This window comes from Mirounga leonina, unplaced genomic scaffold (assembly GCF_011800145.1).
Source record: "Mirounga leonina isolate KUSES-001 unplaced genomic scaffold, KU_Mleo_1.0 Mir_180, whole genome shotgun sequence".
Classification (NCBI taxonomy): domain Eukaryota; kingdom Metazoa; phylum Chordata; class Mammalia; order Carnivora; family Phocidae; genus Mirounga; species Mirounga leonina.
This window is the reverse complement of record NW_023270469.1, coordinates 17186780-17199446: the sequence shown is the minus strand read 5'-3', so window position 1 is coordinate 17199446 and position 12667 is coordinate 17186780. Positions and strand designations below refer to the sequence as shown.

The 12667-nt window shown below is 39.9% G+C and overlaps 1 protein-coding gene and 1 non-coding gene across 2 annotated transcripts in view; both read left to right on the top strand.

Annotated features, from left to right (window-relative positions):
- TANGO6 (transport and golgi organization 6 homolog) overlaps nt 1-12667 on the top strand; it is a 190041-nt gene that overhangs the window by 24666 nt on the left and 152708 nt on the right. Inside the window, exons 6-7 of the mRNA XM_035024893.1 lie at nt 718-880; nt 7727-7809. Of these exons, the coding sequence (XP_034880784.1) occupies nt 718-880; nt 7727-7809 (246 nt within the window). The remainder of the gene's footprint in view (nt 1-717; nt 881-7726; nt 7810-12667) is intronic.
- Nucleotides 3966-4071, top strand: LOC118023903. Its single transcript, XR_004682928.1, has one exon. It is a non-coding gene; the product is annotated as a U6 spliceosomal RNA (small nuclear RNA).

Sequence of the window (12667 nt, the reverse complement as noted above, 5' to 3'; positions counted from 1 at the left end):
GCCACCCAGGCGCCCTTAAGTTTTTAATTTTAATTCCACTGTAGTTAACATACTGTGTTATATTAGTTTCAGGTATACTATAATAGCAAAAATTTTTTTTATTATGTTAATCACCATACATTACATCATTAGTTTCTGATGTAGTGTTCCATGATTCATTGTTTGTGTATAACACCCAGTCCTCCATGCAGAACGTGCCCTCTTTAATACCCATCACCAGGCTAACCCATCCCCCCCACCCCCCTATCATAGCAAAATTTTGAGAGAAAACTGATATTAGGAAATAATTTAATAAGTTCTTACATGCATCTTAAATATAATATTTTTGAGGAATTTATAACAATATGAGCAGATTTCAGCAGTATGTAAAACTGAATATTAAGTGTGGTCTCAATTAAAAAGAAAAAATTAAACAGAAATAGATTGGAAAAAATATACCAAAAATGACTTGGGATGATTTTTCTTCTGAAAACTTTCTTTTGCAAATTTTCTACGATGAACATGTATTTTATAAATTTGATAGCATTATTTGATAAAAGCATAGCTTGGTTCTCAAACCCTCTGATACTGGGTTATTAAATGTAAAAAAAAAATCTCTTGAATCAGTATTATTGCAGTAAGCTTATTTTTTGGTCTAAAGACATTAGTGCTTTTTCTAGTTAATGTAATGCTCCTTACAAAGAGTCTTATATTTACCTCATGTACTTTTTCTTGTAGATTCTAGATTTATTTCACTTTCAAGATAAATTGACAGCGCGGCAGTTTCAAAGAGTTGCCACCAGTACCTTTATAACAATGTCAAGAGAACACCCACAATTGGCTTTAAAGTATTTGCTTCAGCCTGTTCTAGCTCCTCTCCATCGATGTTTAAATACAGCAGGTAAAGAAGGAAGTCTGGTGGGTGGGTGTCCTTCTCAAGGATCTTCCTCAGTGTTTCAGATTTATTTATTTATTTATTTATTTATTTATTTTATTTATTTGAGAGAGAGAGAATGAGAGAGAACACATGAGAGGGGGGAGGGTCAGAGGGAGAAGCAGACTCCCTGCTGAGCAGGGAGCCCGATGCGGGACTCGATCCAGGGACTCCAGGATCATGAGCTGAGCTGAAGGCAGTCGCTTAACCGACTGAGCCACCCAGGCGCCCAGTGTTTTAGATTTAAATGACTTAAGTCTGTTGTATTTCAGTGACTTTAGTTTTGTTTTCTTTTGTCCCCAACTTTTTATTTTGAAAAATCCACCTCACAAAAGTTCCAAGAAGAGTACATTGAACCACCCCTATACACTTTACCTGGATTGACCATTTTGGCCATATTCGTTTTATCTTTCCCTTTTTATGCATGTACATTTTTTTCTGAAGCACTTGAGAGTTAGTTGCAGACATCATCTAATATACAGACTTGATTCGGGGTGCCTGACTGGCTCAGTCGGAAGAGCACGCAACTCTTGATCTTGGGGTCATGATTTTTTTTTTTTTTTTAAAGATTTTATTTATTTATTTGACAGAGCGAGAGCAGGAACACAAGCAGGGGGAGTGGGAGAGGGAGAAGCAGGCTTCCCGCTGAGCAGGGAGCCCGATGTGGGGCTCGATCCCAGGACCCTGGGATCATGACCTGAGCCGAAGGCAGACACTTAATGACTGAGCCACCCAGGCGCCCGGGGTCATGATTTTGAGTCCCATGTTGAGCATAGAGATTACTTAAAAATACATAAAGTTAAAAAAATAATATACAGACTTGATTCAAATTTCTGAGTGTCTCAAGAATTTCCTCTGTAGCTATTTTTTTTAAATCTAGAATCCAGTCAAGAATCATGCATTTCATTTACTTGTTACATCTTTTTAGTTTGCATTAAGGTAGAATAGTTCCCTAGTCTTTTGTTTTTCACCATGACAAATTTTTTTTCCAGATGAATACATTTCCTTTATCAAGGGTGACAAATCAAAACAAAACCCCTAAACCCCAAACATTTAAAAACCCAGGGTGCTGGAAATACAAACTCAATTCATTTGAATTCAGCTCATCCAGATGCAGTCACAAACCTTAGTGAGATGCATGTGAGCACCAAGGCTGGGAGAGGGGGCCAGGAGTGAGACCAAGAGAAAGGTTGGGAAGGGGCCCCCATAGGTTCCCTAGGGATCACCCTCACAGTGGTGCCTCCACCTTCCCAGCGACATTGAAGACCTACTAGGCCCTAACCTTTTGACTACCCCCATCCCTGATGAGGGCTTTGAAGGTCAGTCCCAAGTGGCTCTGCCTTCCCTTGCTCTGTCCTTACTTGCTCCCAGCCTCACCTGTCTCCTCCTCCACATTCTTTTCTGTGATTAGTAGCAGGTTAGGGTACTGTGTGAGCCATAGTGAGGCTGGGGCCTAGGAGAGGCAGGGTGGAGTACGGGTGAAGAGAGAAGAGCTGTCCCGGGATCCCTGTCTTTTTTTTTTTTTTTAAGATTTTATTTATTTATTTGAGAGAGAGAGAATGAGAGACAGAGAGCATGAGAGGGAGGAGGGTCAGAGGGAGAAGCAGACTCCCTGCCGAGCAGGGAGCCCGATGCGGGACTCGATCCGGGACTCCAGGATCATGACCTGAGCCGAAGGCAGTCGCTTAACCAACTGAGCCACCCAGGCGCCCCCGGGATCCCTGTCTTTACGGATCCCAAACTGTGTAACCAGCTCCTCTTACATCCGCTCCAATCTGAGGAAGTGCCCTGGAGGCCTGCGCAGCTGTCCTGGAGGCCTGCTGCAAGTCGGGGAAGGGGAGGGGCTCACTGGCCTGCACATGCTGGGGCTGGCAGGTGAGCGATGGCGGCGGCGGCTCAGCCTGGTGCTCCGCACAGCCAAGTGGGTGCTCTCCTGCCTTGCCGGGTCCGTGTGCTCATGCAGCCCCGTGCCCTGGGAGGCTGCAGCAGACGCTTGGGTGATGTTGCTGGCTGTCTCAGCGAGGCTTGGGGAGAGCAGGGCCTGCTCGAGTGTGTGAGCCGCAAGGCAGGCTGTGGTGGTTGGGCTCAGCTCCTCTGAGGCCTTTGGTAGGTAGGCCGCTAGGGTCCAGCAGCAGCTTCTCGGTCCTGGTTCACATCCTCGTTCTCTGTAGCGCCACCCCGTGGCTGGGGTCCGGCCCGGCGCTCAGGCCACGCTGAGGAGCGACGGCATCTGTCCTCACAGTAGTTTTGAAGAGCCTTGGTTATAAAATGTTCTGCAATTTGTATGTCTAATTATTTCCTCATGATCAGATCCAGATTAAACATTTCAGCAGCAGTACTGCATAGGATGAAGGTTATTTTTTCTGTTTCCATCAGATTAGGGGCCACATGTTATCAGTTTATCCCATTGTTAATGATGTTAAATTTGGTCGTTTCATTAGTAGCCATATTTCTCCATTAAAATACCTTAATTGTAATTAGTAAGTAATCTATGGGATGATAGTCTGAGACTATACGTATTCTGTTTCCTGATAGTCTTTCATACTATGGTTTGGTAACCATTAATGATTCTTGCCAGTAAAATGGTGGCTTTCTATTTCTCTTATTTCTAATTTGTTAGGCTGCCATTCTTTCTTTTTTTTTCTTTAAGATTTATTTATTTTATTTATTTGAGAGAGAGAGCATGAAAGGGGGGAGGGTCAGAGGGAGAAGCAGACTCCCTGCTGAGCAGGGAGCCCAATGTGGGACTCGATCCTGGGACTCCAGGATCAAGACCTGAGCAGAAGGCAGTCGCTTAACCAACTGAGGCACCCAGGCACTCTAGGCTGGTATTCTTCTATAAAGCAGAGCTTTTCTTTCTCCTTGCCTCACCCCTCCCCCACCTTTTTTTTAAGATTTAAAAAAAAAATTTTAAGTACAAGCTAGCCCGCCAGCATCGGGCTATAGCTCACGACCCCAAGGTCAACAGTGGCATGTTCTACTGACTGAGCCAGCCAGGTGCCCCACCTCATTTTAAAAAACTAATTATTTAAGTATCAAAAAGATTCAGAGAGTGCTCACTTTGGCAGCACATGTACTAAAATTGGAATGATACAGAGAAAATTAGCATGGCCCTGTGCAAAGATGAGATGCAAATTCATATAGTGTTCCGTATTTAAAAAAATAGATTAAGAGATTCTTTTTTATTCATTGGGTTACCAGACATTCCTGTCATTCATTTTGATGCTCAGATTTTCCCATATTTGGTGGGTTTTATTCTGTTTTAATGTCTTAGAAAATTGACGTTTTACCACCTCCTTTAGTATGTTTTCATACTTCGCTGAGTTTTTTCCCCCCATACTTTACTGTACTTAATGTTTGGATACAGAGTATTATTTCAGCATTGTTCCTTTAAAAAAAGGAAAACCTTTCTAGGTAGTAGTTCCTAAGGTTATAAATGAAGAAGAAGTTTGATGTTATGGTCAAATCAAATTTAGTTCTCTGTAGACTTTTTCAAAAAGTTATTTGTAGTATAAATTTTTCTGGGCACATGTGGTGGTGGGGTGGTGGCCAGGGAGAGAGAAAGCCTAATTCTTTTTTTTTCTTAAGTAGTTTCCACACCCAGTGTAGAGCCCAGTCCAGGGTCTTGAACTCACAACCCTGAGATCAAGACCTGAGCTGAGGTCAAGAGTTGGATGTTTAACCCACTGAACCACCCAGGTGCCCCAAGAAAGTCTAATTCTGGTGCATAGTAAAACTTCACCAAACTCAGCCTGGTGAACTAAAATTTGTGATTATTCAGATATGATAAACACCATACATGTGTGTGTGTGTTTGTGTGTATTTATTTTATTTATATATATTTTTTGGTGTCTGTGGTTGGGTCCAAACTAAACATGATATTTGAGTAAGTAATTAAAATTCCTTTATATATTTCATAGAAATCTAGTCTAGATTCAGTATGTTCTTCAAAAAATGGCTCAAGAAATGAAGTCTTATTTCCTTTCTTTTTAAAGATTTTTAAGTCATCTCAACACCCAACCTAGGCCTTGAACTCACAGCTCCGAGATCAAGAGTCATGCTCTACCCCCTGAGCCAGTCAGCCACCCCTGAAATATTATTTCTGTTGGCCTTCAGCATTAGGGTGTAGCAATTCTTATATATCTAATTTCATGTACTAAGACTATACCTCACTACTAATCTATTTATTCTCTTGTCCCAGTAATCTCTGTTTTAACAGACCCTCTGGGTAATTCAAATGTGGGCTCAAGTTTGAGTCCTGGTCTAAGAGCACTATTCTTGGGAGGCCTAGATTCTGTCCATTTGTGGATTAATTATTTTTTTCCTAGACCTTGTTCATTCATTTTACAATATTTATTGGACATCTGTTTGCCAGGCATTTCTTAATGCGTTAGGTTATATTTGTAACACCAGCTACATGTTTTGCATCAACAAGCTATGGATAACAAAAAGGACTATATAATAGTCTGACTGGTTTTATTTTTTTGTTTTTATTTTTATTTTTTTTCAAAGATTTTATCTATTTATTTGACAGAGAGATAGTGAGAGAGGGAGCACAAGCAGGGGGAGTGGGAGAGGGAGAAGCAGGCCTTCCGCTGAGCAGGGAGCCCGATGTGGAGCTCGATCCCAGGACCCCGGGATCATGACCTGAGCCGAAGGCAGACGCCCAACGACTGAGCCACCCAGGCGCCCCAATAGTCTCACTGGTTTTAGATAGATAGCCCCATTGTTGCGACTGGAAAAAAAATCTAAAATAATAAGCTTTCTTATTTTGTTTTTTATATTGTATCATTTTTTTTAAAGATTTTGTTTATTCATTTGAGGCACAGAGATAGAGAGCATGAGCAGGGGGAGAGGCAGAGGCAGAGGGAGAAGCAGGCTCCCCGCTGAGCCAGGAGCCCGATGCGGGACTCGATCCCAGGACCCTGGGATCATGACCTGAGCCGAAGGCAGTCGCTTAACCATCTGAGCCACCCAGGCGCCCCTTGTGTCATATTTTTAAGACTATGTGGCGAGTATGATAAATTCCCATATTTTATCAATTCTAAGATACACATGCTTTTCACATAAAAAACTTTAATTTTGGAAATATTTTTCACATTTTAACAACTCTGGTATCAAGATGCATCTCACAATTATTTTTGGCCAGATAGCAATCATGGCATTGCTTGTGCCTGCAAATGAGCATTAAAACTTGTAGAACGGGCGTCAGCAACTTAGAAAAAAATCATGAAGACAGTAGTAGAGTGGCAAACTTTTAAGAAATGTCACATCACCTGCGCCCTTGGTGGCACAGAAGACAATATATTATGGCAAAATATGGATATCAGTAATGGCATTGAAATGTTTCAGAAGAGTTGGACTCTTAATGTGAAGTTTCAAGAATCCCTTATTCAGTTTATCCTAATTATATAGCTTATATAAGGAATGATGTATATTAAAACTGTTTGTCTAAGTAAATCTAAAAGAACTCTCAATACTTTTTTTAATTAAGTTTTTAAAGCTTCATTCCAGTATAGCTAACATACAGTGTTAAATTAGTTTCGGGTGTACAATGTAGTGATTGAACAATTCTGTACGTTACTCAGTGCTCATCATGATAAATGTATTCTTTAATCCCCATCACCTGTTTCACCCTTTCCCTTACCCACCTCCCCTCTTTTAATACTTTCTTAAAAACTCTGTTTAAAAAATTTTGTTTTAAGATTTTATTTTTAAGGGTGGCTCAGTAGGTTAAGCATCTGCCTTCTGCTCAGGTCATGATCCCAGGGTCCTGGGATCGAGCCGCATGTTGGGCTCCCTGCTCAGTGGGGAGCCTGCTTCTCCCTCTCCCTCTGCTGCTTCCCCTGCTTGTAATCTCTCTGTCAAATAAAATAAAGTCTTTAAAAAAAAAGATTTTATTTTTAAGTAATCTGTACACCCGACGTGGGGCTTAAACTCACAACCCTGAGATCAAGAGTCTGATACTCCACCAGCCAGCCAGGTACCCTATTTTAAAACTTTTTTTTTTTTTAAGATTTTATTTATTCATTTGACAGAGAGAAACACAGCGAGAGAGGGAACACAAGCAGGGGGAGTGGGAGAGGGGCAAGCAGGCTTCCTGTAGAGCAGGGAGCCTGATGTGGGGCTCGATCCCAGGACCCTGGGATCATGACCTGAGCCGAAGGCAGATGCTTAATGACTGAGCCACCCAGGCGCCCCTAAAACTTTTTAAAGGGAAATTTTCAATCACATCTGTAGAGAAAAGTTTTATAAATTCCTTTGTATTAGTCACCTCAGTATAACCATTGACTCTGTCATTTTCATTTAATCTAATCCGCAATTTTTTAAGATTTTATTTATTTATTTGAGAGAGAGAGAATGAGAGGAGCACGAGAGGGGGGAGGGTCAGAGGGAGAAGCAGACTCCCCGCCGAGCAGGGAGCCTGAAGCGGGACTCGATCCTGGGACTCCAGGATCATGACCTGAGCTGAAGGCAGTCGCTTAACCAACTGAGCCACCCAGGTGCCGTGAATCCCCAATTTTTCTATTCATTAAATTTACAAGTAAAATTTTAAGTCATAATGTTTCATAGGTTACTTGTTTTTTTCCTTTTTAGTGATACATAAAACAATAATGAATGTTTATAAACTTATTGACATCATAGATTTCATGAAATATTGTATTTGATGTTGTACATTAGTAACCATGTCAAATCTCTAATTTTAGCCGTTACTTATAGAACTATCTTTCTAGTAAAATTTTCTTTCTCAAGTCCTGAGTCCCTATTCAGTGAGGCAATGAGTATGGGTAATTTTGTTTTTTTGTTCTTTAGAGATTCCAGAGAGTGACATGGTGCCAGGGATCATTTTGGTGACAGAAGAAGAACTTACTATGTGTATTGAGGATGTGTTTAAGGTTGGTAATTTGAGTCACTAATGTTTTTAGCTAATATTTATACTTAGTCTTTTAAAAGAGTTTTGCCTTTTTAATTGGTACTTCAAGAATTGGAATGACTAATTTTGAATTCCAAGTGATCAATATTTTTTCACTCTGAAAACTGGAAACTAAGCTGTTAGTAAAAAAACTGATACATTTTGAAACTGTCGATTTCATCATTTACTCTGAATGTTAAATAGTTTAGATTCTCTAAGTAGCACATACCATTGATGAAAGCATATCTTTTGAAGAAACTGTGACTTTTGCAATGCTGTAGGTTTCCAAAACTGTATAGTATCGAATCTGCTTTATATCTTTTGATAGTAATCACCATCATAAAAAGTCTGAATAAATGAATCTTGCAAATGACTACCTAAATATATTACTGAAAATGGAAAAAAATATATATATTCTCTATGATTGCAGTCTTATAAATATATATGAAACATATATTTTTAGACAAAAAATGAAATCCACTGTGTGAGGGCCAGATGGAGCTGGGGTAAATATTCTTCTTTAAAGTTTATTTCAATAAATTCATAATAGTATTTTACTATTAAAAATATCCACACTAGTAAACAGCTTTCAAAATTATATTCCATGTAAAAAGGTACATCTGCTCTGGAAAATAGTTTGGCAGTTCCTCAAGAAGTTAAACATGGAGTTATTATTATATGACCCCATAATTCTACTCTTAGGTATATACCCAAGAGAAATGAAAACATGTTCAGACACAAACCTGTGCACAGATGTTCATTGCAGCATTATTCATAATAGCCAAAACGGAACAGCCCAGATGTCTATCAACCGATAAATGGATAAGCAAATGTGATATATCCATATAATGAAATATTTTTTAGCCATAAAAAAGAATGAAGTATGGACACATGCCACAACACAGACAAACATTTAAAAATAACTATTAAAAAAATTTTTTTTTAAAGAGTTTGTTTATTTGACAGAGACACAGCAAGAGAGGGAACACTGGCAGGGGGAGTGGGAGAAGCAGGCTTCCCGCTGGTTTCTTTTTTTTTTTTTTTTAAAGATTTTATTTATTTATTTGACAGAGAGAGACACAGCGAGAGAGGGAACACAAACAGGGGGAATGGGAGAGGGAGAAGCAGGCTCCCCGCGGAGCAGGGAGCCCGATGCGGGGCTCGATCCCATGACTCTGGGATCACGACCTGGGCCGAAGGCAGCCGCTTAACGACTGAGCCACCCAGGCGCCCCCCGCTGGTTTCTTTTTGACGTAAGGAAAACGTTCTGGAATTAGACAGTGGTAATCGTTATACAACCTTGTGAATATACAAAAAGCCATTTAGTTGTACATTTTAAGAGTGCATTTTATGGCATGTGAATTATTCATTATTTTAAAATTCTACATTTCCCATTTCTGTAGCAGTAAATTAAACATTTTAGAGTAAATGTTTAGCTTTTTATGAACTAATTTAAACATACAAAAAAAAATTAGTAGTAAAACACTCATGAACCCACCACTCAGCTTAAGAAATTAAACATTACCAATTCAGTTGAAATCTTCTATCTGCCTACCCCTGGCCACATTTCTCTTGCTTCCTACCTGAAGATGCATTGTAGTTTTAATTAACAGTTCTCTTATTACTAGTGAGTTGAACATCTTTTTGTGTTCTTAGTTCATTCATAATTTTCCCTTCTGTAAATTTCCTAATCATATATTTTGCCCATTTAATAAATGGGGTTGTTTGCCTCTTCAGAATTTTTTAAGAATAAACCTTTTATTATAAAACAGTTTTATCGAGATATACTTTACAGACCATAAGATAACGTTTTAAGTATACAAGTCAATGATTTTTAGTAAGTTTGTAGAGTTAAACTGTCACCAAAATATAATTTTAGGACATTTCCATTACCCCCAAAAGATCCCTGTGCCTATTTACAGTCACTCCTTGTTCCTCCCCTCAGCCCCAGGCAACCCCTAGTCTGCTCTCTACCTCTGTGAATTTGCCTTTTGTGGCTGTTTCACGGGAGGGAACCGTGCAACAGGTGATCTTTTGTGGCTAGTTTCTCTCTCTTAGCATAATGGTGTTTGTTTGTTTGTTTTAAGTAATCTCTGTGCCCAAAATGGGGCTTGAATTTATGACCCTGAGATAAGAATCACATGCTCTACCAACTGAGCCAGCCAGGTGCCCCTCTCTTAGCATAATGTTCTGAGGTTGGGGCGCCTGGGTGGCTCAGTCGTTAAGCGTCTGCCCTCGGCTCAGGCCATGATCCCGGGATCCTGGGATTGAGCCCCACATCAGGCTCCCTGCTTTGTGGGAAGCCTGCTTCTCCGTCTCCCACTCCCCCTGTTGTGTTCCTGCTCTCACTGTCTCTGTCTTTGTCAAATAAATAAATAAAATCTTTAAAAAATAAATAATGTTTTTTAGTTTAAATTCATTAATTAACATATAATATATTATTGGTTTCAGAGGTAGAGGTCAGTGATTCATCAGTCTTATACCCAATGCTCATTACATCATGTGCCCTCCTTAATGTCTATCACCCAGTTACCCCCACCCCCCTCCCATCCAGCAACCCTCAGTTTGTCTCTAACCGTAAGAGTTACAGAGTATAGAGAACAAACTGAGGGTTGATGGAAGGAGGTAGGTAGGAGATGGGTTAGATGGGTGATGGGTATTAAAGAGGGTACTTGTGATGAGTTCTGGGTGTTGTATGTAAGTGATGAAGCACTGAATTCTACTCCAGAAACCAATATTGCACTGTATGTTAACTAACTAAAAGTTAAATAAAAAAATAAAAATAAAACAGCTTTATAAGATATAATTCACATACTTTACAGTTCACCCATTTGAAGTGTGCAAATCAGGGCACCTGTGTGGCTCAGTTGGTTCATTCTGACCCTTGATTCTGTCTCATCAGGATCCTCAGGGTCATGAGATTGAGTCCTGCCTCAGGCTCTGTGCTCAGTGGGGAGCCTGCTTGAGATTCTCTCACCCTCTCCCTCTATCCCTGCCCCCTCCTCCCCACCCCGCACTCTCTCTCTCTCTGTCTCTCTCAATAAATAAATAAATCTTTAAAAAAATGAAAAATAAATAATAAAGTATGCCAATCAGTGGCTTTTTATTATATTCACAGGTTTGTGCAGCCATCATCACAACTGATTTTAGGATACTTCATTACCCAAAAAGAAATCTCACACTACTCCCTAAGCCCTCCACCACACTTCCCTCCACTCTCCCTACCCCTCACCCCTCCAGCCCCAGGCAGCCACTAATCGACTTTCTCTTTCTCTAGATTTGCCTATTCTGGACATTCCATGTACATGGAATTATACAATATGTATTTTGTGATTGGCTTCTTTTGCTTAGCATTGTGTTTTTCAGGTTTATATTGTAGTATGAAGCAGGACTTCATTCTTTTTTTTTTTTAAGATTTTATTTATTTATTTGACAGAGAGAGAACACAAGTAGGCAGAGTGGCAGGCAGAGGGAGAGGGAAAAGCAGGCTCTCTGAGGAGCAGGGAGCCTGATGCAGGGTTCGATCCCAGGACACTGGGATCATGACCTGAGTCAAAGGCAGGTGCTTAACTGACTGAGCCACCTGTGCACCCCTCTTTTTTTTTTTTAAGATTAAAAAAAATTTTTTTTATTTCTTTTTTAAATTTTTTAAAAAGATTTTATTTATTTATTTGACAGAGACACAGTGAGAGAGGGAACACAAGAAGGGGGAGTGGGAGAGGGAGAAGCAGGCTTCCCTCTGAGCAGGGAGCCCGATGCGGGGCTCGATCCCAGGACCCCGGGATCACGACCTGAGCCGAAGGCAGATGCTTAACCAACTGAGCCACCCAGGCGCCCCCCCAAAATTTTTATTTTTAAGTAATCTCTACACCCAACATGGGGCTTGAACTTACAACCCTTAGATCAAGAGTTGCATGCTCCACTGACAGAGCCATCCAGGTGCCCCAAGACGTCATTCCTTTTTATTGCTGAATAGTATCCTGTTGTAGGTACAGACTGTATTTTTGTAATTCATGCATCCTCTGATGTATGTTTGGGTTGTTTCTACATTTTGGCTATTATGATTAATGCTGCTATGGACATTTGTGTAGGAGTCTTTGTGTAACATATGTTTTCATTTCTCTTGGGTATGTTGCTAGATCTTATGGTAACTCTGTGTTTAACCTGAGTAGAATTGCTAGATCTTATAGTAAGTCTGTATTTAACCATTTGAAGAACTGCCAAAGTGGCCATACCATTTTACATTCCCTCTAGCAGTGTATGAGGGTTATAGAGTAAATCTTAAGTTATGTTCTTTCAGGTAAGAATACCGATGCTTTTGTTTTTTTGTTTTTTGTTTTTTAGATTTTATTTATTTATTTGAGAGAGAGAATGAGAGACAGAGAGCATGAGAGGGAGGAGGGTCAGAGGGAGAAGCAGACTCCCTGCCGAGCAGGGAGCCCGATGCAGGCCTCGATCCCGGGACTCCAGGATCATGACCTGAGCCGAAGGCAGTCGCTTAACCAACTGAGCCACCCAGGCGCCCCTGTTTTGTTTTGTTTTAAACTTTATGTATGATATTAATAATTTGTAGATATAAAATGCATGCTGAAAAATTCAAAACTCATTCTCTAAACACTCAGCTTTTTACTAAAGTAAGATGTTTACTACCCTTTCATTTAATTTTGCTATTAAAGAAAAGAGAGAGAATACCCTTTAGAGGGTTGACCTGGCATACAAATATAGAATTAAATAGCTTATAGATAAACTTGTGACTTGAACACGGTGACTTAGTGAATATAATGCTGTTTTTATTTTATTTATTTATTTATTTATTTATTTATTTATTTATTTATTTATTT